We start from the raw sequence: 25,098 nt of genomic DNA, 5'->3' as shown, positions 1-25,098 counted from the left end.
GCGCATATTTACGCTGGATGTATTTGGCTCTCCCATTGATTTTCTATTCACATATGCAAATGAGGGAGATACGCCGATTCACGAACGTACGTCCGTCCGACGCAGTGCGCGTAAAGTCATACGTCCGGCGTAAAGTTATGCCCCATAAAGGAGGTGTAACTCAGCAGTATCCATGCAAAGGGCTGCAGCAGGGAACACAAGCCGACGTATTTTACGTAGGACGTGAATATGACTAGGCGTAGGTTACGTTCACGCCATAGGCAGTGATCCGACGAATCTTAGGCAGTTGTTCCGACGTGATTGTGAGCATGCGCACTGAGATGCGCCCACGGGACAGCGCATGCGCAGTTGGCGATACGTATCTGTCTGGCGCTCGGCCCATCATTTGCATGGGGTCACGCCTCATTAGCATGGCTCACACCCACTTCCACTTACGCCGACTTACGCCTGAGAAACCCAGCGCAGATTTGGGAGGAAGTGCTTTGTGAATCCAGTGCTTGCCTCTCTGCGCTGCGTCTGCGTAGAGGAGATATGCTACGGCGGCATAAATATGCGCCAGTGTCTGTGAATCCGGGCCTAAGTATCTATTTGGTCTCCAAAGTAACCTCTGTTTCCCTGTGGTGCCTCCTTGGATCATAGGCCAAGGCTACATATAAAAATACTACTACTGCCAACACTGACCCTGCCTCTGCCAGGTGCTAAGACCTGTTTTTGTCTTCAAAATATCAAATGCCAAAGTTTTAGTGGAAAGTTACGTTTCTGATACCTGAAAGATGGATGGCAGGGGTGGTGTTTAGCAACAGTAAATGGGACTGTATATAACAGTAAGTCACAAGACAGCATGCCATTATGTACAGTGCAGGAACAGCATGACATCGTTAAGGGCTTGCCCACATAACAGAGCTGGAGTCGGAGGAGCGGGGAACCAGGTAGATGTTCCTCTTTGTTAAATCCCCTAGACCAAGTAGTTATTAACCACTCAAGGACCGTGCCTCTTTTTGAGATTTGGTGTTTAAAAAACTTTTTTTTTGCTAGAAAATTACTTGGGACCCCCAAACATATCTCTATCTATCTATCTATCTATCTATCTATCTATCTATCTATCTATCTATCTATCTATCTATCTATCTATCTATCTATCTATCTATCTATTTATATATATATAAAAAATTCTAACACCCTAGAGAATAAAATGCAATACTTTGTTACACCGTGTTTGTGCAGCGGCCCTTTTTTTGAATAAAAAAATAGACAACAGTAAAGTTAGTCCAATTTTTTTATATATTGTGAAAGATAATGTTACGCCGAGTAACTTGATACCCAATAGATCACGCTTCAGAATTGCGCCCACTCGTGAAATGAAGACAAACTTTTACCCTTTAAAATCTCCATAGGCGACGCTTAAAAAATTCTACAGGTTGCATGTTTTGAGTTATAGGGGAGGTCTAGGGCTAGACTTATTGCTTTCGCTTTGTGTGGTTTGAATCCTATTTTTCATATGTGGGCGCTGCTCACGTAAGCGTATGCGTTCGCTTCTGCACGCGAGCGGCGCATTTAAATGTATTTCCTTTTTTTTTCTTATTTCTTTTACCTTTTTATTTTTACACTGTTCTTTTAAAAAATAAAATGTTGTCACTTTTATTCCTATTACAAGGAATGTAAACATCCCTTGCAATAAAAAAAAAAGCATGACAGGACCTCCAAAATATGAGATCTGGGGTCAAAAAGACCTCAGATTACATATTTACACTAAAATGCAATAAAAAAAATATATATGTAAATGTTATTTTAAAAAAAAGGGCTCTTTAAAAGTTATAGCCGGTAGTGACGTTTTGCTATGGTATGGAGATGGGTGGGAGCCGTTATCCCCTCACTCGTCTCCATACCAGCCAGGGAGAGGACCTGATCGCCTCCGCCGCTACGGACGGCCCCGGTAAGCGGTGGAGGACACAGGAGAGTGGCGGAAGGTCCTCTCCCGCCGCCGATAAAAGTAATCTTGCAACGCATCTGCCGCAGAGACCACTTCTATCTGAAACCCGCTCACTGAAGAAGAAAATACTGGTCTTATGGTAGCTACTGTAGCTGCTGCCATAAAAACGATATCCCTCTTCAAAGTGCTGACGTGTATCGGCATGAGCCAGTCGGGAAGTGGTTAACATTGTTTGAGTCATTGATCCCTTTAAAGCGTAGATCCACTGGTTTTTGAGTGTATTAACCACTTGCCGACCGCCACACGCAGATGTACGTCGACACAATGGCACGTATCTGTACGTCCTCTTAAATTTGCCGCAACCCGTAATCGGGAACGGTCATCAGTGACTTGTCACTCGTAGTCACGCCCCCTAACAGCAAGAATTACTCCCTAGTACTGACTTAACCCCTTCAGCGCCACCTAGTGGTTAACCCAGTCACTGCCAGTGTAATTTTTACAGCGATCAGTGCATTTTTATAGCACTGATCGCTGTAAAAATGACAATGGTCCCAAAAATGTGTCAAAAGTGTCCGATGTGTGCGCCATAAAGTCGCATTCACAATAAAAATCGCAGATCACCGCCATTACTAGTAAATAAAATATATTAATAAAAATGCCATAAAACTATCCCCTATTTTGTAGACGCTATAACTTTTGTGCAAACCAATCAATAACATGCTTATTGCGATTTTTTTTACCAAAAATATGTAGAAGAATACGTATAGGCCTAAACCGAGGAAAAAAATGTTTTTTTAATATATTTTTGGGGGATATTTATTATAGCAAAAAATAAAAAAATATTGCATTTTTTCAACATTGTCACTCCGTTTTTGTTTACAGCGCAAAAAAACAAGAACACAGAGGTGATCAAATACCACCAAAAGAAAGCTCTATTTGTGGGAAACAAAAGGATACCAATTTTGTTTGTGAGCCACATCGCACGACCGCGCAATTGTCAGTTAAAGCGACGCAGTGCCGAATTGCAAAAAGTGGCCTGGTCTTTGCCCAGCGAAATGGTCCGTGGCTGAAGCGGTTAAAATTCATCAGCGATGTAGCCGCCCGAAGCCTCCATTCTTTCCCACCTCCTCTTCGCGGCGCTGACATTGTAAGTGTGGGTGCCCGGCTGTGACAGTTTGCGGCTTCACAGCCGGGCACGCACTGCCGTCAATGGCCAGGTAATGTTCTGGGACTTGTGACGTGTCCCAGAACATTGCCGGGGGGGGGGGGGGGTTGGAGGGGCCGCTTAGGGGGAGAGAAGGAGTTGCCTAGGTGGCCAGAAATCGGAAGGAGGAAGTGGGACGGGAAGTCCTACTCCAAACCAGGTACCCAGCCCCCCCAAAAAATTACATGCCAATTGTGGCATGTTCAGCAAATTATATCACCTGTGATGTATTTCAGTTATTTTGCAAACCTGGCCTGTTAGTGGGCCCTGAGGACAGGAGTTGATGACCACTGCCCTATGTGAATTACTTTGTTATTTTTTAGCTGATGCACGTGCAGGGTTTTAAATAAGAAAGTTGCAGTGCTTGCACACTTTTAGATGCGATTAACCCTTAATGAGCATCTCACCCACAATTCGATTTATGTTGCAGAGGGTGTCTAAAATCTGAATATCTTATTGCAGACTTATAGGAAAATCAGTTAGCCAATCACACAAGCAAGAAATTGCATTTCTCTGGGTCTTCCATCTGTGTACAGAATGCCTCCAGGTTTCTATATTGCATTGAACTTTACAGAAATTACAATGCTACAGACTGAAAAGGAAAGGTAATATTAAATAACATCAAATTACAATTGTATATGCTTTTTTTATTCGCTATATTTTTTCCACAAAAGTTGAGTTACATTTTAAGGGTTAATGAACACAGACTGCAATCAGTTAAAGAACTGCTACTAGAACAGGTGTCCTAATTGAAAGCTATTTCTGCTATTTGTGTACTCTCGCCTCACCTCCAATAGACAGAATATATCATTCCAATCAATGAGGAATGGAGGGATGATGGAAGGTAAAGTGAAAGTAAATTAAGTGAATATTTCACAGTTACTTTCTTGGGATTGTTTGGGAGAGGGAATTATGAAGAATTTAGAATATACTCGATGCAGATAATAGATATACTGTTAGATAGGATGGCAAGAGAAAAGGCATAGTTAAAGTGGTTGTTAAGCCACTACAATAAAAACATCCCATTCCCTCTGTAACATAACGTGTGCCCCTGTGTCTGTGTTAAATAAATAAGCTTCCGATCTGTACCTTCTATCAGAGTATCTCCCGGCACTCACGTGACTCCTTGACTCTCTCCTCTGCCCGGCCTACAGCTATAGCCAGGGAGGAGAGGAGGAGAAAGCCGAGGAGCCACGAGAGTGACGGGAGACGCTCTGATAGAAGGTACAGATCGGCAGCTTTTTTATTTAACACAGACACAGGGGCACACGTTATGTTACAGAGGAAATGGGATGTTTTTATTGTAGTTTTGATAGCAGCAAGAGGGAGGGGGGGGGGCACTGACACAGAGCAGGCAGGGAGGGAGGGGGAGAGGAGGACAGAGAAGGACAGAGCAGACCTGTGGATGACAGAGGCATGTAAACTGACCACAGTGTCAGGGCTCAGCAGCCATGATAAACCGTGGTCAGTTTACAGGAGGGAGGGTATAGGCAGGCAGGGTCAGCCAGGTATTTTAGGTGATAGAAGGGGCCAAATTACACTGCACAAGCACTGTGCTATTATTCATGCTTTTTTAGGGTAACAAACACTTTAATTAAAAGTTATATGTAACCCTTATTTTTTTTTTTAAGTAACTTCAGCAGCTGATTTAAGTCACTCCCAACTGTTGGATTCTTCATCAGAACGCATGCACAGGCTTTCAGTACATACAGACTTGATCCTACTCATTCCTCCCCATACTCAGTCATTGGTAACTCAGGATAAAATGATAAATACTTTAGATGGCCCATTCTGAGTTCCATTCTCCAAAAAAAGTCAAGTCTCCAATGTCATTCTTCTGGACAATGGTACTCTATAGCATACACCCCTTATCTATTCTCTACACATATAACTCAACACTGAATCCGTGAAAAAAATCCCCATAATAGAAACTGAGTGAGTGATCTATTAGTATCTTTCACATCAGAAAACTGTTAGAGGATCTCACACATCTCACTGAAGCCGTGAATCTGTACCAAATATAAAGAAGATAATTTAAAAGTTCTCTCCAGATAGTACAGAACACGACCATCAAATTCTACCTGAATGTCACAAACTAGTGCTGGGGATGCAATGCAGAACAAGCCTCCAACCTGTTTGGAGAATGTAATGCTCCTGTTCCATGACAGCTGCTGGACTCATTCTAGAATCCTGGTTTTGGCGCTGAGCTGCATTCTCCATGTCTGCCTGTCCACCTGCAAGGTGAATGATGTAGCCATCCTCTGGGTGGAGATCAAACCTCACTGACATCTTTGCTGCCATAGTGCTATGTGCTGGGTGTTCAGTGTGCCCCTGTACCTTTAAGGAGGGGTGGGCTCCTTCCAGGCCACCTGTCATCACCTATCCATTAAAATGCATTTGCTCCCATTGTGAAGACTTAAAAGTCAGGGTTGGGGACTACAGAAAACAAATTACCTTGAAGGGGCCTTTAGCTGACGCATGCATTTGCAAATGTGTGCAGACAAAACTCCTGTTCTTAAACTGGAGTTCCACCCACAAGTTGAACTTAAACTTTAAAGAAAGGTGACCCCTGACATGCCACATTTGGCATGTGATTTTTGGGAGGGGGGCAGAAACCCTTTTTTTTAGAGGGTTCCAGCTCCCACTTCCTCCCTCTAAGACCGGAAGTAAGTTACCTCTCCCCCCCCCACTCCGCAATCATCTGGGACACGTCACGGGTCGCCCACAGTGACAATGCCGGCGCCGCGGAGAGGAGGGGGAGACGAACGGGGATTCGTTCCCCCGCATCGCTGGACCTTGGGATAGGTAAGTGTCCGATTATTAAAAGTTAGCTGCAGTATTTGTAGCTGCTGACTTTTAATTTTGTTTTTTTTAGGCGGAACACCCCTTTAACCCATATTGTTGGCCGCTGGCTGGTTGGTAAGTTTGAGCTTGGAAACCTCTTTGCATTTGTTAAAAATATGTCACCCTTCCAGAGCTTCTTGCTGCAATAGACCAGTTATAGGTGGGGGCAGTGGGCACTTGTTTGTTTGGAGATCAAACCTGTTTTAAGCCAGCCAAACCCTCTGTGTCTGACTTGTGACAGTGTTTATAAAACATGCTTCAAGCAACCTGTTTTCCTGCCTTGTTCTCATGCCTAGACCTGCATCTTTGCCTTGCTCTGCCATCTTGTTTGGATTCCATTGCTGATGACCTCAGATCGGATTTTAACTATGCTCAGAACTCTGCCTGCTTTTTGACCACAGATTGTTTCTGACTATTCTTTGAACTCTGCCTGTTCTGAACTAAGACTGTTACTGGACTGCTCTGCCTGTCTGCCAATCACAAGTACCTGTTCGCTGTGCTAGTTCGCACCTGCCCCAGCATGGTAGCCAGGCACTCTAGCATTGTGTATAAGACCTGGGGGCAATGGAGTACTGGTAGGCCTGCTTGCCTTATGGGAAAGGCATAGTTGCCAATAGTCCTGATTTGACAATGTCCCAGTCTGACTGTGTCCAGGGCAAAATCATGAAAATTCGACAATGTCATGGACATCGGGCAAAACCAGATCCTTCCCTCTACCTCCTCCGACTGCCTCCAGCAGCAAATCTGTTCAGCGCATCAATTAGGGCCTTGCAGTGTGATTGGGTGGGACTAGTGAGGGGGCATGGCCAGACTCGGAGGGGAGATCACTCCTTGATTCTGGCCTGGGTGCAGAATGCGTGAGGAAGGAGCAGGCTGCGGCAATACAGACCCAACCAGAGGTAAAATCGAGGGCGGTGCAACGGGGCAGACATTCTTTCACTGTTTGGAGCATGGGTCTCTTTTTTTTCCTGATGATTTCGACCTTAGGTCACTGTTATACCTTTTGAGAAGATTCAATAAAAATGATTTGAATCAAAATTGTGCGAGTTTGTGTGTGTTTAAGGATTGTGTTTGCTGACATTCATTATTAATGGCATCCCAAAAGCAACTAGCAAAGCGAGGAGATAAAAAATAAAAAACAATTTGAAAAAATGTAAAGCTCAACAAAGTACATGAGCTTCTTTGCCATGTTTGTTGGTCTTAGGGCAGCTCATTGAAATGGAGAGGTTGTCCCATGCACATAAAAACATGCATATGTATGCTGCATCATAGACTGAAAAAACACAAAACCTCCTGCGCTCTGGTGTTTCGCCAAACCGGGTACAGCAGTGTAGTCTAACGGCAAAAATCAGAAGTCTTGCAGCCCTCCACAGAACAAAGGGTGTTCATATGGCTAAAACGAAACAGAAAAGAAAGGAGGGCGCACCGACCTTGTGCATTACCACTTAAAAATGTATTAAAAAAGAATAAAAAGCAATGGTCCTACTCACAAGACAATCATAAGAAAGCGCTTTTCAGACAACTGGACTGGACCTCGCGGCACCTGCCAGGGGAACTTCAGACATCTAACATGCATATGTATGCTGCATCATAGACTGAATAGGGACTAGGTCTAGTTACCCTTTATGCTGCATCTGCCACTTAGGATTAAAGAGGAACTGCAGTCTGCAGTCTGCTCACATAATTTGTAATAAAAACATCTTTGTCATTCTGAAGCTTCCCTCCAACCACTTTGCATATTATTTTATGTATACTGTGATTCTGTACTTGCCAAATATGCTGCAAAATATCTCCCTCCACTAAGTCTGGCTGCAACCATTTTAAATGTGGGCAGCTAAAGCTGCTGCCTGTTCACTTCCTGGATTTACACAGACACACACCTCCAGCTCTGCAGCTCTCATTGGCTCTCTTACGAATCATCTCCCCTCCCTTCCTGACAAATGCTCACGAGAGTAAGGCCCCATACACACGAGAGGATTTATCCGCGAATACGGTCCAGCGGATAAAGCCTCTCGAGGATTTGAGCGGATTTCCATGCGATGGAGTGTACTCACTATAGCATTGAAATCCGCGCCGAAATCCTCTGGCGATAACGTGTCGCGCCGTCGCCGCGATTATGACGCGGCGACGTGCGCGACGCTGTCATATAAGGAATTCCACGCATGCGTCGAATCATTACGACGCATGCGGGGGATCCCTTCGGACGGATGGATCCGGTGAGTCTATACAGACCAGCGGATCCATCCGTTGGGATGGATTCCAGCAGATAGATTTGTTTAGCATGTCACCAAATATTTATCTGCTGGAATCCATCCCAGGGGATAAATATCCGCGGAAAAAGATCCGCTGGAGTGTACACACCATAGGATCTATCAGCTGAAACCCATTCGCTGGGATTTTTCAGCGGATGGATTCTATCGTGTGTATGGGGCCTTAGAGACAGAGCTGTGCATGATGTCATAAGCCTAGGCTAATGACCAGACAAGAAAAAGGAAGTGGGTTGTAAAAGGTATTTACTGGTAGAAAAATAATCTTTTACTATCCAAAAATAAAACAAGGGCAGACGATTTAATAGATGAAAAGATGAAAAAGGTCCACCTTAACCACTTAAAGACCAGCCGCCACAGTTGTACTGCGGCAGGTTGGCTCTCCTGGGCGAATCATCGTCATCGTACGTTGGCCTCTTTAAGACCACTAGGAGCTGATACGTGTGGCTGGCGGCCGCAATGTCCACTGGCCATCTTCTCAGAGAGACAGAATGGGGATCTGTTAATGTAAACAGGCAGATCCCCGTTCTGTCAGGGGAGGATAGACAGATCTGCTGTTCCTAGTGATTAGGAACAGTGACCTGCTTCCCCCGCTAGACACTACACTGTCCCCAGTTAGAAACACCTCCCTAGGGAACACTTTTAACCCCTTGATCGCCACCTAGTGTCAACCCCTTCACTGCCAGTGGCATTTATACAGTAATCAGTGGCTATTTTTAGCTCTGATCGCTGTATAATTGTCACTGGTCCCCAAAAAAGTGTCAAAAGTGTCCGATCTGTCCGCCGCAATGTCACAGTCCCGCTAAAAAACCGCTGATCACCGCCATTACTAGTAAACTAGTAAAATAATAATAAAAATGCCATAAATCTATCCCCTATTTTGTAGACGCTTTAACTTTTGCGCAAACCAATCAATATACACTTAATGCGATTTATTTTTTACCAAAAATATGTAGAAGAATACACATTGACCGAAACTAGATACTATACATTTTTTTGAGGGGGATATTTATTATAACAATAAAAACAGGAGGCGATCAAATACCACCAAAAGAAAGCTCTAATTGTGGGGGGGGGAAAGGTCATCAATTTTGTTTGGATGCAGTGTCGCATGACCACGCAAATGTCAGTTAATGCGACGCAGTGCCGTATATCACAAAAAATGGCCTGGTCATTAAGGGGGCAAATCCTTCCGGTTATTAAGTGGTTAAAATAAACATTTGTAAAGTTTCAACCTACATATCTTCTTAACCAATAGCTGTACCTGTCAAGAAGTTCTACTGCTTGATACTTAGTGGAGCAATCTTGGCACCAATGCTCTGCTAACAAGAAAATGAGCTCTGCAATATAAAACATGAATATTATATATTAATCAAAGCCATTAAGATCTATTCATAACATAGAAGACTTTTGTGTAATGAAAAAAATAATCACCACTGTTGCTGTACAATTACATTGTAATTAAAACAAAAAGTACAGCAATACCTCAGGCTGCGAATAACGTGGTTAACGAGCGTTTCACAATACGAGCTATTATTTTTTCTAAATCCTGACTCAGTTTGCGAGTATTGTCTCACAAAACGAGCAAGTTTAAAGCCAATGGGGTGTACAGTACCGCATTTGGCTAGAGGTGCAGGGGCGCCGGTGACACCCGAGCCGCTCGAAAGACACTCAGACACATTCGGAAACATTTGGAAACACTCCGTTCCCGAGTGCATCCGAGTGGCTCAGAGCAGTCTCCGAGGTGTTTCTGAGTGTCTCCCCCACCTCTGGCCATGCGGTACTGCATAAAATAGAAGTCACTGTGGATCAAACTATCTGAGTTTTCATTGACTCCTATAGGGAAACTCGCTTTGATATACGAGTGAATTGTATTAAAAGCATTATTTTTTAACTAATTATGCTTGTAATCCAAGGTAACACTGTACTTGCTTCAATGCCAAAGTCATTCATCATAGAATATTTAGTGCTACACTAAGAATTGTTGAATTCATAAAAACTGGTGCAGGCAGATTTTGCAAAAGTGTCTCTAGTGCAATTTTTAACAGTGGTGAAGAATGTGCCAAGTTCACGTACCTGTCTAGAACCTGTACTTGAATTTGGCTCATGCTGCACCCGTTTTAGAATGCACGTGAGGCATATTTGCAAACTCTGCAACCAGAGTGCACATTTTTTTTGTGCTGAAAATGCCCCCCTCGGCTTATACTCGAGTCACCTTTTTGCACCCGATCTCCTGGACTTTGGGGACCCGGTACTGGCCGGCCGTATGTCCCCGGGACCCCAAACTTGGCACACATATAGCCCCACTCTTCCTCTACAAGTTTGTTTTCTGGGGGACCTATGGCCGGGGAGCACCAATTTTTCAAAGTCGGGCACCCCTTCCATAGACTCCCATGTTAAAGGGTAATTTCTCCAGTAACTTTGGGGACCCGGTACCGATTTTTCAAAGCCAGGCACCCCTTCTATATACTCACATGTTAAACGTAAGTCTAGTCATGGGCACAGTGAGGCATGGGTACAGTGAGGCATGCAGATGGACACCCTAGGCTTATACTCGAGTCAATAATTTTTCCCATTTTTTTGTGGTAAAATTAGGTGCCTTGGCTTATATTTGGGTCGGTTTATACTCGAGTATATACTGTATGTTGAAAGATCCCAAATTTTCTTGTACTTAAACTATTATTCAGAATCATCCTAATAGATAATATACATGCCGTATCAGTAAAAGGACATTTACCAAACAGGGACTCACCTATCACCTTTGGTTGCTTAAAACAGCCAGCATGCGCCGACAGGCTTTCAAGAACATTCTCATTTTCATTTGCCAAGCTAACAAGAATATCTTCCAAGATATCAAATGTGGCCATTCCAAATATTGTGCAAGGAATTTCGGTAAATTTTTGGGTTTTAAATGGAAGCCGGTTCATCCTTCAACTAAATCAAATACCAAAGTAATTTATCAAACAGGAATTCTGTACAATTATTATTCTCTAATCTGTAATATCTAAATGTTTTATGACTAACAATATACCATTTTTTTTTTATATCTAAAGCATCAATTTTATATACCAGATGAATTCCAGTGAGAAAACTAGAAGTATCAGCAATAATCTGCATTTGTATTGCATATTCCTAGAACATTTCTACAATCCAATATCTCAGAATACCCACATCACATCAGCTTCAGCATTTGAAACCAGAGATTGCCTCTCCTATAGGTAACATGTACTGAGGAATATGGGGGCTGTCATTGCTGACCATCTTCTTGCTTGGTTGTCTCTGGGCTCAATATTTTCTCACAAGCATGCAGGCTGAGAAGCCAGAACTCCTGATCTGAATACTCAGAAAGTATTAATGCCATTGGCTCAGCATGACAGCCAGGCAACCAACATTTCCAAAAGTGGTTGTGGCACCCTTGATTTTTCTCCTATCTATCCTGTGTACAAAAGACCTGTATACTTACCTTTTTTTCAGTGTTCTCTGGTGCAGTCATGTGATCCTGCAGCTCTAGCCCCCTTGTGTCAGTAAGCGGTGTCTACAAAGGAGAGAAAAGAACACTGGCAACAGCTGGGACATGGGAGTCTATGGGTGACATCATAGCACCTGTAATTTATGGCCGATGTTGAGTGCTCCATCATGACACAGGACAGCCAGAGTAGTGGCATCATGTTAATGGCCCGGCCTAAAAATGGTAAGTATACAGATCTTTTTTATACAGGGTAGGTGGGATAGGTAGGAGGAGGAACATTTTTAAGAATAGTTAGTGTTAGGCTTGAATTCCACATGAATATGCAGTCTCCAATGCTAAACATTCATGTTACAGGCTTCAAAAAATATTTTATTTTAACATCAAATGACATAGTTAGTTAACTACTCGACCACTAGAAGGTTTTACCCCCTTCGTGACCAGGACATTTTTTGCTATTTAGCATTGCATTACTTTAACTGGTAATTGGGTACCCCCCCTCAAATATTTTTAAATTGGCGTGCCCCCCCAAAATCCATACCAGACCCTTATCTGAGCATGCCGCCCGGCAGATCAGAAAAGGGAGGGGAAAAGCGAGTGCCCCGCTTCCTGAACCATACCAGGCCGTATGCCGTCAACATGGGGAAATGGGTGCTTTGGATAGTCCTTTTCTGCAAACTGTTTTCTGTTAAAAAAAGTAGAAATGTAACAGACTTACTGGCCAGATCATCAGAAAATGAAGAAAGAAAACGAATGCAGCTACCACATCTAAGAAATGGTAATCTGCTTTATATTTTTGTTTTTGGGTTGAATACTGCTTTAACTATTACTGGCTATACCATGACCTGGATAAATCAACATTTTGGCAGACATACAGTCAGTAGCCTCCTGAAGACCTGGAGTCAGCATCGCCAGGCTCTGAGCTTCAAAGTTGCCTAGCTAAGCTTCATATCAGTCAAATGTTTTCTGTCGAGAGTTTCTAATTACATCTATGTTACGTCTATGTTCTCGCTATACACAGCTGTATCCCATATAGGGTACTTTTTTTCTCTCCTACTCTCCTCAATATTGTGAAAATGAGAAAGCTTTTAGCCTATGTTCACACTGCTGCGGCATTAAAATTGTGCAAATTCAGCTGAACTCACACAATTTCATTCCTGCATGTCAGTCTTACTTCGGTTGCTATTTAGCATTGCATTACTTTAACTGGTAATTGTGTGATGCAACACTGTAACCAAATGAAATTTATTTAATTTTTTTCCACACAAATAGAGCTGTCTTTGAGTAGTATTTAATCACCACTAGGTTTTTTTTTTGGTGTGGAGTTCCCCTTCAAGATCATCAGAGCACAAGTCGCATTCCAAAGTCGGATCAGTTAGGACGGCGACTCAACTTTGACTTCGACTTCAGTGATATTCAATGGGTGGAATTAGGATCAAAGTCGGACCAAATTAGTACAGGGAGCATTTTCAAAGTTGGACTGACTTGTGTCGGACCAGTTAAGATGGCTCCCATAGGGAAACATTGATTTTCACACGTCATACGACATGAGCTACCAATGTTGGAGCGTTTGTCGCACCGGTGCGAACCCAGCCTAAGGTAGGGCAGTTTCCCGGGTTATAGAAAAAATGTAAATGAAAAAGTATTTTATGATCTGAGAAAGATGAGCTCAGTAAAATAAATGCTAAATAAAATACCATCCCAACAGGTGTCACACATTTGAATTTTTCCAGCATTGACTTCCTTTGCGAAGCTCTGTCATTCGGTCACATGACATCTCAGAGCCACAAAAAAAGTTAATGATTGAAGACTTTCTTGTGCCAGGTGCTGTGATCACAGGCCTGAATAGGAAGCAGATAGCTATACAATGCCCAGTAGCTGTCACTGACTGAATGTCTAAATGGAGTAATCTACACTAAGGGCCACCATATAAACATATAATATTTCTGATGCCTCCACCTCCCCCCTATGATGATGGAAATGAACTACAAATGTATAATTAGATGGTATAGGACCCCCGATATCTTAGGGAAGTACCAAGTAGGCCAAACAATGGAGTGTTGGAGGGGGGTGTGGACAAGTGGGAACAATGGCCCACATTTGGTGGCAATGCCCCAAGATAGAGACCTACTGGAAGGAAGTACTAAGCCATATTAAAGAGATTACTAAGACAGAGTTATTTATGGAACCTTGGACATGTTTATTCCATGGAGTAGACATACCGTTAAAGGAATATAAAAATTCAATGACAATACATATGAGGAACGCAGCAAAAAGTTTAATAGGGAAATTAAAAGTAAGTAGCGAAGGATAGAGAAGGGGTCAAGAGGCTGGGAGTGGGGGTAGGTGGGTGGGAAGGAGGGTGAGCACGAAGGGGTATGGGTAAATATGTTAAAATACATGCCTATTGGGGAAGGAAAGGTATATTGTATGTTTTCTATCTATTTTGTATATGCAAATTTAAAACCAATAAAATATAAATAAAAAAAAAAACAATAAAACAAAAAAAGACCAACAATTAAAAAAAAAAAAAAAACTTTCTGCTATAATACATATCCAAAAAACAAAAAAAATAAAAATGTATTCATCAGGCCGATATATATTCTTCTACATATTTTTGGTAACAAAAAAACGCAATAGGTGTATATTGATTGGTTTGCGCAGAGGTTATAAAGTCTACAAACTATGGGATAAATTTAGGGACTTTTATATATTTTTTTATTGATTGTACTGGTAGTGGCGGCGATCTGGGATTTTTAGCGGGAATGCGACATTGCGGCGGACAAATCTGACCCCAAATAACCAGTCCACCCCAAAATCCATACCAGACCCTTATCCAAGCATGCAGCCTGGCAGGTCAGGAAAGGGAGGGGACAAGCGAGTGCCCCCCCTCCTGAACCATATCAGGCCGCATGCCCTCAACATGAGGGGATGGGTGCTTTGGGGCAGGTGGGCTCTGTGTCCCCCAACCCAAAGCACCTTGCCCCCATGTTGATGTGGACAAGGGCCTCTTCCCGACAACTAATGCCCGGTGGTTGTCGGGGCCTGCGGTCTTATCGGAATCTGGAAGCCCTCTTTAACAAGGGGGCCCCCAGATCCTAACCCCCCCTATGTGAATGAGTATGGGGTACATTGTACCCCTATCCATTCACCCAAAAAAAAGTAGTGTAGTGTTAAAAATTACAGTAGACGGTTTTTGACAAGTCTTTTATTAAAAATATCTTCTTCTCTACTTCTTCCTCCGATCTTCCCCCATCTTCTCCCACATCTTCATCCTCCGGTCTTCTTCTTCTCCTCCTGCTTCTTCTTCCGCTCTTCTTCTTTCTTCTGTCTTCTTTGTCTCTTCTTCCTCTGCCGCCGCTCCCACCGACGAACCTCCTCCGATGCTGAGTCCCGCTCATCTGCCGATGTCAAGCATTTCTTAAATAACGATGGGGCATGGCAATCAGATTACGTCATCCGGAGGCCACACACCCTTGTGACATCATGGACTCAGCATGCCTTGGGCGGTGACGTCACAAGGTGGCGTGGCCTCCGGATTACGTAATCTGATTGCCACTCTTCTATCGTTATTTAAGTAATGCTTGACATCGGCGCAGACAGATCAGCGGGACGCAGCATCTTAAGGAGTGTCGTCAGCGGGAGCGGCGTCAGAGGAAGAAGAACACCAGAGAAAGATGAAGAGTGGGAGAAGGAGAAGACCGGAGGATGAAGATGTGGGAGAAGATGGAGGAAGACCGGAGAAAGAAGAAGGAGATATTTTTAATAAAAGACTTGTTAAAAACTGTCTACTGTATTTTTTAACATTACACTACTTTTTTTGGGTGAATTGGTAGGGGTACAATGTACCCCATACTCATTCACATAAAGGGGGGGCGGGATCTGGGGGGATCCCCTCCGAATCCATACTAGACCCAAGGGCGTTTTTTTTTATTTTCAATTTTTTTTTACATTCAGTGGGAAGCCCACTGACAGCTGATTGACTCATCGGTTGTTAAGGATGCGGCGGCCGGCTTACTGGTCCCCTCCTTAGCGATCAATGTATGGGCTGCCTAAGAGCTAAGACCAGCCATAGACAGTTTAAATCTCAGCTGGTTCAGCAGGAACTGGCTGAGATTTGAACCAATAATGGGCAGATTCTCTTATGATTATCACTAGTGGTTGCTGTATAGACAAACACTGTTTGTCGGGAGAATACAATTGGTGGGCAGGAGGGATATTTCCCTGTAAGCACTGTCTGTGTTGATGGGGGAATCATGCAAGTTTCTTTCCTGCAATCTGTTGATGCAGGAAAGAAATTTGCACCGTATATTACCTGCCTAACTGAAAGTGAAAGTAAATTGTGAATGTCTTGAAAGAACAGGAGAGGGGGAGGGAGACTGATGGGGGAGAGAAGGGATGGAGATAATGTAATTCAGTGATTACAGTGTACTGCAGTCTGCAGTGCACACACTTACCCACGGTCCAGGCTAGAATCTCAGGCATCATTCACACACAGCCAGGAATGCTGCTGATTTTCATATTTTTCACCCACACATCCCCTCTCTTCAGAAACAGCATGCCAGGATAGTGTGGGCGGGACTGGAAGGAGGAGGAGGAGCTGTATTCCTCCCTGCTCGTATGTGAGGAGAGTAAGGGGGGGTGGCTGGACTCGCTGGGCTGTGAAAGAGTGTTATAGACTGACACTCGGCTCAGCTTGCAGTCACCACTCTTGGAATTTACAGGCTGGTTCTCCTGCCCTAAGGATGGGAGAAATCAGTCTGTTTTTTCAGTAGCTGAGATGAAGGCTTGGGCCCCCCTCCCCCCACCATGCTCGTGGAGTCCTTCCTACAACTCGCTCTTCTCCATGCCAATGAGGATGCAGGGGATGGAGCAGATCGGGCGGCTGTGGTTGTGTGAGCGCTTGCATTCTGCAGTGTCAGTAAGCAGAGGGAGGAATCCCCCGCAGAAGCTTACTGGGGACACTCTCCTTCTCCCTCTCATTGCCTAGGGTTGCCACCTTTTCTTCATGCCAAACCCGAACACTTTAGCAGTGCATGGCAAATATTTTTTTTTTGTAGTACATTAAATCTATTATGAGCGGGAGAGAGGTGTGGAGGGTATGATGGGGGCAGTATGTACGGGAGAGGAGTGTGGAGTGTATGATGGGGGCAGTATGTATGGGAGAGGAGTGCGGAGGGTATGATGGGGGCAGTATGTACAGGAGAGGAGTGCGGAGGGTATGATGGGGGCAGTATGTACGGAAGAGGAGTGCAAAGGGTATGATGGGGGCAGTATGTATGGGAGAGGAGTGCAGAGGGTATGATGGGGCAGTATGTACAGGAGAGGAGTGCGGAGGGTATGATGGGGGCAGTATAGGGAGGGATTACTTGCAGTGTCTGTGGGGTGACTATGGAATGATGTCCCTCATCTGGGGGTAGGAAGCAGCTCTGAGTGATGTCTGGGGGGGGAAGTAACCTGGGGGGAGTTAAAAAAAAGCTATTGTGGTTGTCTACTAAAATATACAACAATACTACTCAATGAAAACATTATTTTATAAGATGCCAACCCCCAGCACTCTGTATGTACAGATGATGTGAAGGTAATTGATGGGCATTCATATAACCCTGTGTTATCCAGGCTCTGAGTCTGGACAATCAGAGGTGTACACTTATCACATACACACAGGGTTAAGTGAATGGTCATAAATGAACTTCCCATAATCTGGACAGAGGGATGTTTGTATAGATAGATAAGTGCTGCTTGGGAGATACTGTGAATCAGCTGTGATAGGGCTGCAGACTCCCCCCTCCTCCTCACACACACACACTTGCTCGCTGTCTCTTCCAATTTTGCTTATCTAGTGAGCAGTGGCCAGACGTAGCTACAGTAATCTCCTCAGCTCCCCCCCCCTTCTCTCAGAACAGGCACTAGTGATAGTGATTGGAGAGTGGGGTCAGAGATAACAGAGACTGCAAGAGCCTGGAGGGGGGAGACAGACAGGAGCTTCAGATTCATAACATACACACCAGCACAGCGTGTGTATTTAGTGAGAAGAAATAACACTGCTGCTGTGACTGTCTCCACAGTGTCAAGTTTGTGCTAATGAAGCTCCCCCCTCTGCCAGAATGGTCTGTCTGGGTTTCAGGAAGTCTGAAAACCGGACAGATGATTCAGAACCCGGACTGTCAAGGGAGGACCTCACTGTTGCTACTACTTTGCACAAAGCGCTTGTACATCCATCTAAATGTAAGTGTTCTTTCTAAATTAAATTTTCAACATTCAACACAGAGTTATGCTATGTGGATGTTTTTTTTCTTCCTAATCTATGGTGCACACCCTTCCATCCACATCCTGATTTTTTTTGGACCATCATGTCCTGTAAGACCATTGGGTAACCAGCTATCTTCGTCTGTGGTATACTCCATTCCTCTGCCGTTTGGTCACACTTTCTACAGCCATTGGAGACACATACAGGATTGCCCAGGTTCCATCGTGTTTTTACCACACAAAGCTCTGTTTGACTCATCTGAACGTAGGGTCTCCTGGGTTCAAACTCTCTGGTAAGCCCCTTACCTACCTTTGAAGTTATCATCAGGCTTTAGAATTCACCAATATTATTGCTGGACTATTCTATAGTCAGATTTGTATTTTTACAATATTCGTGTTTTTCACATATGGACATTTATTTATATATTTATGTATTTATGTGGACATTTTCACTTCACTTTTATTGTCAGATTTGTAATTTGAAGTTTTATGCCAACCTAACCTAATTAGCGCTACACTTTTTTGTTTTTACGTTTTTTTGCTATTTGTCTATTTGCAGTGTTAATGGCTTACCTATAGGGCAGCGCTGTATTTTTCTGTATATTATTCTGTATATTATTCGGGTGAATCCCGTACAGGTGGCAATCCTAGGTCCACCTAAAATAAAAATATTAAAAGCCAGCAGCTACAAGTACTTCAGCTGCTGACTTCTAATAAATGGACACTTACCTGTCCATGGTGCCTGCGATGTCGGCAGCAGAAGACGAGCAATCGCTCGTCTCTTGGCTGCCCCCTGCTGCCATCCTCGGTGAGGGAAGTGAAGCGTTGCGGCTTTACTGCCCGGTTCCCTACTGCGCACGCGTGAGTCGTGCCTTTCACTGGTCCCCGCCGTGTTTTGAGAACTGTGTGTTTCCCAGAAGCAGGGAGGGGGGGGGCGGTTGGGGAGTGGCGTAGATGTCAGCGAGGTTCCTCTAGTATAGATTTGGAGGCTATCCCCCCTCAAATATTTTTAAATTGGCGTGCCCCCCCAAAATCCATACCAGACCCTTATCTGAGCATGCCGCCCGGCAGATCAGAAAAGGGAGGGGAAAAGCGAGTGCCCCGCTTCCTGAACCATACCAGGCCGTATGCCGTCAACATGGGGAAATGGGTGCTTTGGATAGTCCTTTTCTGCAAACTGTTTTCTGTTAAAAAAAGTAGAAATGTAACAGACTTACTGGCCAGATCATCAGAAAATGAAGAAAGAAAACGAATGCAGCTACCACATCTAAGAAATGGTAATCTGCTTTATATTTTTGTTTTTGGGTTGAATACTGCTTTAACTATTACTGGCTATACCATGACCTGGATAAATCAACATTTTGGCAGACATACAGTCAGTAGCCTCCTGAAGACCTGGAGTCAGCATCGCCAGGCTCTGAGCTTCAAAGTTGCCTAGCTAAGCTTCATATCAGTCAAATGTTTTCTGTCGAGAGTTTCTAATTACATCTATGTTACGTCTATGTTCTCGCTATACACAGCTGTATCCCATATAGGGTACTTTTTTTCTCTCCTACTCTCCTCAATATTGTGAAAATGAGAAAGCTTTTAGCCTATGTTCACACTGCTGCGGCATTAAAATTGTGCAAATTCAGCTGAACTCACACAATTTCATTCCTGCATGTCAGTCTTACTTCGGGTGCGATTTTAACCACTTAAGACCCGGACCAAAATGCAGCTAAAGGATCAGGCCCCTTTTTTGCGATTTGGCACTGCATCGCATTAACTGACAATTGCACGGTCGTGCGACGTGGCTCCCAAACAAAATTGGCGTCCTTTTTTTCCCCACAAATAGAGCTTTCTTTTGGTGGTATTTGACCACCTCTGCGTTTTTTTTTTTTTTGCGCTATAAACAGAAATAGAGCGACAATTTTGAAAAAAATTCAATATTTTTTACTTGTTGCTATAATAAATATCCTCCAAAAATATATAAAAAAAATATTTTTTTCCTCAGTTTAGGTCGATACGTATTTTTCTACCTATTTTTGGCATAAAAAAAAATCTCAATAAGCGTTTATCGATTGGTTTGCGCAAAATGTATAGTGTTTACAAAATAGGGGATAGTTTTATTGCATTTATATTATTTATTTATTTTTTTACTACTAATGGCGGCGATCAGCGATTTTTTTCGTGACTGCGACATTATGGCGGACACTTCTGCCAATTTTGACACATTTTTGGGACCATTGTCATTTTTACAGCAAAAAATGCATTTAAAATGCATTGTTTACTGTGAAAATTACAATTGCAGTTTGGGAGTTAATCACTAGGGGGCGCTGATGAGGTTATGTGTGACCTCATCTGTGTTTATAACTGTAGGGGGTGTGGCTGTAGGTGTGACGTCATAGATTGTGATTCCCTATATAAGGGAGCACACGATTGATGACAGCGCCACAGTGAAGAACGGGGAAGCTGTGTTTACACACAGCTCTTCCCGTTCTTCAGCTCCGGGGACCGATCGCGGAACTCCAGCGGCGATCGGGTCCACGAGTCCCGCGACCACGGTCATGGAGCTTCGGAGCGGGTCGCCCGCGACCCACGGCTGGGCATTATTTAATCACGTACAGGTACGTGATTGTCCCCAGCCGTGCCATTCTGCCGACGTATATTGGCGTTAGGCGGTCCTTAAGTGGTTAAAGACATCTGTGCGGGTTCCGAAGTCGCCAAAAGTAGTACAGAAACGACAGGAATCAGTGTGGAGCCGCAAAGTCGCACCAATTCAGACGGTGCCATTGCCGGCAATAGCCGCCGATTTGGCATACGATTTGACATGTCAAATCGCTTTTTTTAACCCTAGGCTAAACCAAAAAGTTTTAATGTATTCTTGTGGTATTTGTGATCATAATGGGGTGGATCTACTAAAGACAAAGACTGCACTCTACAAGTGCAGTTGCGCATACCCAATCAACTGCAGAAAAAAAAATGCATTTTTGCTTGTACGTGATTGGATGAGGGAAATCAGCAGAGCTTCACCACATTCACTAAGCTCTGGGGAAAATGAGTGCAACTGCACTTTCAAAGTGCACAGTCTGTGCCTTTAATAAACCCAACCCACTGGGGGTCATTTACTAAAAACTGACAGACAGACCTGCAAAAACTCATTTCAGGGCGCCGCCCCCCACCAATTTAACATGGTGATCAAATGAAATGGAATTAGTATACAGAGGTTTACTTCTTCTGAGAGATATTAAAGGAACATCAACACAAAGGACCATCTTCATCCATAAGTTTGTCTCCAGTATCATACTCATTCTATTTCACAATGTATCCAAGTCTTCCTCATCCCTGAATTCTTAATAAATATATGTCCTCATTCCTCTCCACAGTGTAACCTCATCATCCTCAACCCCAACACCCCCTCCATATTCATCATCCTCGTCCCTCTCCACATTGTAACATCATCATCCTCAACCCCAACACCCCCTCCATATTCATCATCCTCGTCCCTCTCCACATTGTAACCTCATCATCCTCAACCCCAACACCCCCTCCATAATCATCATCCTCGTCCCTCTCCACATTGTAACCTCATCATCCTCAACCCCAACACCCCCTCCATATTCATCATCCTCGTCCCTCTCCACATTGTAACCTCATCATCCTCAACCCCAACACCCCCTCCATAATCATCATCCTCGTCCCTCTCCACATTGTAACCTCATCATCCTCAACCCCAACACCCCCTCCATAATCATCATCCTCGTCCCTCTCCACATTGTAACCTCATCATCCTCAACCCCAACACCCCCTCCATATTCATCATCCTCGTCCCTCTCCACATTGTAACATCATCATCCTCAACCCCAACACCCCCTCCATATTCATCATCCTCGTCCCTCTCCACATTGTAACCTCATCATCCTCAACCCCAACACCCCCTCCATATTCATCATCCTCGTCTCTCTCCACATTGTAACCTCATCATCCTCAACCCCAACACCCCCTCCATATTCATCATCCTCGTCCCTCTCCACATTGTAACCTCATCATCCTCAACCCCAACACCCCCTCCATATTCATCATCCTCGTCCCTCTCCACATTGTAACCTCATCGTCCTCAACCCCAACACCCCCTCCATATTCATCATCCTCGTCCTTCTCCACATTGTAACCTCATCGTCCTCAACCCGTCACCCCCTCCATATTCATCATCCTCGTCCCTCTCCACATTGTAACCTCATCATCCTCAACCCCAACACCCCCTCCATATTCATCATCCTCGTCCCTCTCCACATTGTAACCTCATCATCCTCAACCCCAACACCCCCTCCATATTCATCATCCTCGTCCCTCTCCACATTGTAACCTCATCATCCTCAACCCCAACACCCCCTCCATATTCATCATCCTCGTCCCTCTCCACATTGTAACCTCATCATCCTCAACCCCAACACCCCCTCCATATTCATCATCCTCGTCCCTCTCCACATTGTAACCTCATCATCCTCAACCCCAACACCCCCTCCATATTCATCATCCTCGTCCCTCTCCACATTGTAACCTCATCATCCTCAACCCCAACACCCCCTCCATATTCATCATCCTCGTCCCTCTCCACATTGTAACCTCATCATCCTCAACCCCAACACCCCCTCCATATTCATCATCCTCGTCCCTCTCCACATTGTAACCTCATCATCCTCAACCCCAACACCCCCTCCAAATTCATCATCCTCGTCCCTCTCCACATTGTAACATCATCATCCTCAACCCCGACACCCCCTCCATATTCATCATCCTCGTCCCTCTCCACATTGTAACCTCATCATCCTCAACCCCAACACCCCCTCCATATTCATCATCCTCGTCTCTCTCCACATTGTAACCTCATCATCCTCAACCCCAACACCCCCTCCATATTCATCATCCTCGTCCCTCTCCACATTGTAACCTCATCATCCTCAACCCCAACACCCCCTCCATAATCATCATCCTCGTCCCTCTCCACATTGTAACCTCATCATCCTCAACCCCAACACCCCCTCCATATTCATCATCCTCGTCCCTCTCCACATTGTAACATCATCATCCTCAACCCCAACACCCCCTCCATATTCATCATCCTCGTCCCTCTCCACATTGTAACCTCATCTTCCTCAACCCCAACACCCCCTCCATATTCATCATCCTCGTCCCTCTCCACATTGTAACCTCATCATCCTCAACCCCAACACCCCCTCCATATTCATCATCCTCGTCCCTCTCCACATTGTAACCTCATCATCCTCAACCCCAACACCCCCTCCATATTCATCATCCTCGTCCCTCTCCACATTGTAACATCATCATCCTCAACCCCAACACCCCCTCCATATTCATCATCCTCGTCCCTCTCCACATTGTAACCTCATCATCCTCAACCCCAACACCACCTCCATATTCATCATCCTCGTCCCTCTCCACATTGTAACCTCATCATCCTCAACCCCAACACCCCCTCCATAATCATCATCCTCGTCCCTCTCCACATTGTAACCTCATCATCCTCAACCCCAACACCCCCTCCATATTCATCATCCTCGTCCCTCTCCACATTGTAACCTCATCATCCTCAACCCCAACACCCCCTCCATATTCATCATCCTCGTCCCTCTCCACATTGTAACCTCATCGTCCTCAACCCCGTCACCCCCTCCATATTCATCATCCTCGTCCCTCTCCACATTGTAACCTCATCATCCCCAACCCCAATACCCCCTCCATATTCATCATCCTCGTCCCTCTCCACATTGTAACCTCATCATCCTCAACCCCAACACCCCCTCCATATTCATCATCCTCGTCCCTCTCCACATTGTAACCTCATCATCCTCAACCCCAACACCCCCTCCATATTCATCATCCTCGTCCCTCTCCACATTGTAACCTCATCATCCTCAACCCCAACACCCCCTCCATATTCATCATCCTCGTCCCTCTCCACATTGTAACCTCATCATCCTCAACCCCAACACCCCCTCCATATTCATCATCCTCGTCCCTCTCCACATTGTAACCTCATCATCCTCAACCCCAACACCCCCTCCATATTCATCATCCTCGTCTCTCTCCACATTGTAACCTCATCATCCTCAACCCCAACACCCCCTCCATATTCATCATCCTCGTCCCTCTCCACATTGTAACCTCATCATCCTCAACCCCAACACCCCCTCCATATTCATCATCCTCAACCCCAACACCCCCTCCATATTCATCATCCTCGTCCCTCTCCACATTGTAACCTCATCATCCTCAACCCCAACACCCCCTCCATAATCATCATCCTCGTCCCTCTCCAGATTGTAACCTCATCATCCTCAACCCCAACACACCCTCCATATTCATCATCCTCGTCCCTCTCCACATTGTAACATCATCGTCCTCAACCCCAACACCCCCTCCATATTCATCATCCTCGTCCCTCTCCACATTGTAACCTCATCGTCCTCAACCCCAACACCCCCTCCATATTCATCATCCTCGTCCCTCTCCACATTGTAACCTCATCATCCTCAACCCCAACACCCCCTCCATATTCATCATCCTCGTCCCTCTCCACATTGTAACATCATCATCCTCAACCCCAACACCCCCTCCATATTCATCATCCTCATCCCTCTCCACATTGTAACCTCATCATCCTCAACCCCAACACCACCTCCATATTCATCATACTCGTCCCTCTCCACATTGTAACCTCATCATCCTCAACCCCAACACCCCCTCCATATTCATCATCCTCGTCCCTCTCCACATTGTAACCTCATCATCCTCAACCCCAACACCCCCTCCATAATCATCATCCTCGTCCCTCTCCACATTGTAACCTCATCATCCTCAACCCCAACACCCCCTCCATATTCATCATCCTCGTCCCTCTCCACATTGTAACCTCATCATCCTCAACCCCAACACCCCCTCCATATTCATCATCCTCGTCCCTCTCCACATTGTAACCTCATCGTCCTCAACCCCGTCACCCCCTCCATAGTCATCATCCTCGTCCCTCTCCACATTGTAACCTCATCATCCTCAACCCCAACACCCCCTCCATATTCATCATCCTCGTCCCTCTCCACATTGTAACCTCATCATCCCCAACCCCAATACCCCCTCC

At 44.7% G+C, this 25,098-nt stretch overlaps 1 protein-coding gene across 1 annotated transcript in view; it reads right to left on the bottom strand.

Moving 5' to 3' along the window:
- The window catches only part of CNTD1 (cyclin N-terminal domain containing 1), a 29,956-nt gene extending 18,758 nt beyond the window's left edge, over nucleotides 1–11,198 (bottom strand). Inside the window, exons 1-2 of the mRNA XM_040331207.1 lie at nucleotides 10,998–11,198; nucleotides 9,510–9,585 (exon numbers count right to left, since the gene is read on the bottom strand). Of these exons, the coding sequence (XP_040187141.1) occupies nucleotides 9,510–9,585; nucleotides 10,998–11,172 (251 nt within the window). The 5' untranslated portion in view covers nucleotides 11,173–11,198. The remainder of the gene's footprint in view (nucleotides 1–9,509; nucleotides 9,586–10,997) is intronic.
- Nucleotides 11,199–25,098: the final 13,900 nt, after the last annotated feature.

This window comes from Rana temporaria, chromosome 12, assembly GCF_905171775.1.
Source record: "Rana temporaria chromosome 12, aRanTem1.1, whole genome shotgun sequence".
Lineage (NCBI taxonomy): Eukaryota > Metazoa > Chordata > Amphibia > Anura > Ranidae > Rana > Rana temporaria.
Note: the sequence above shows the minus strand (reverse complement) of the source record. Positions and strands in the feature narration are given on the sequence as shown.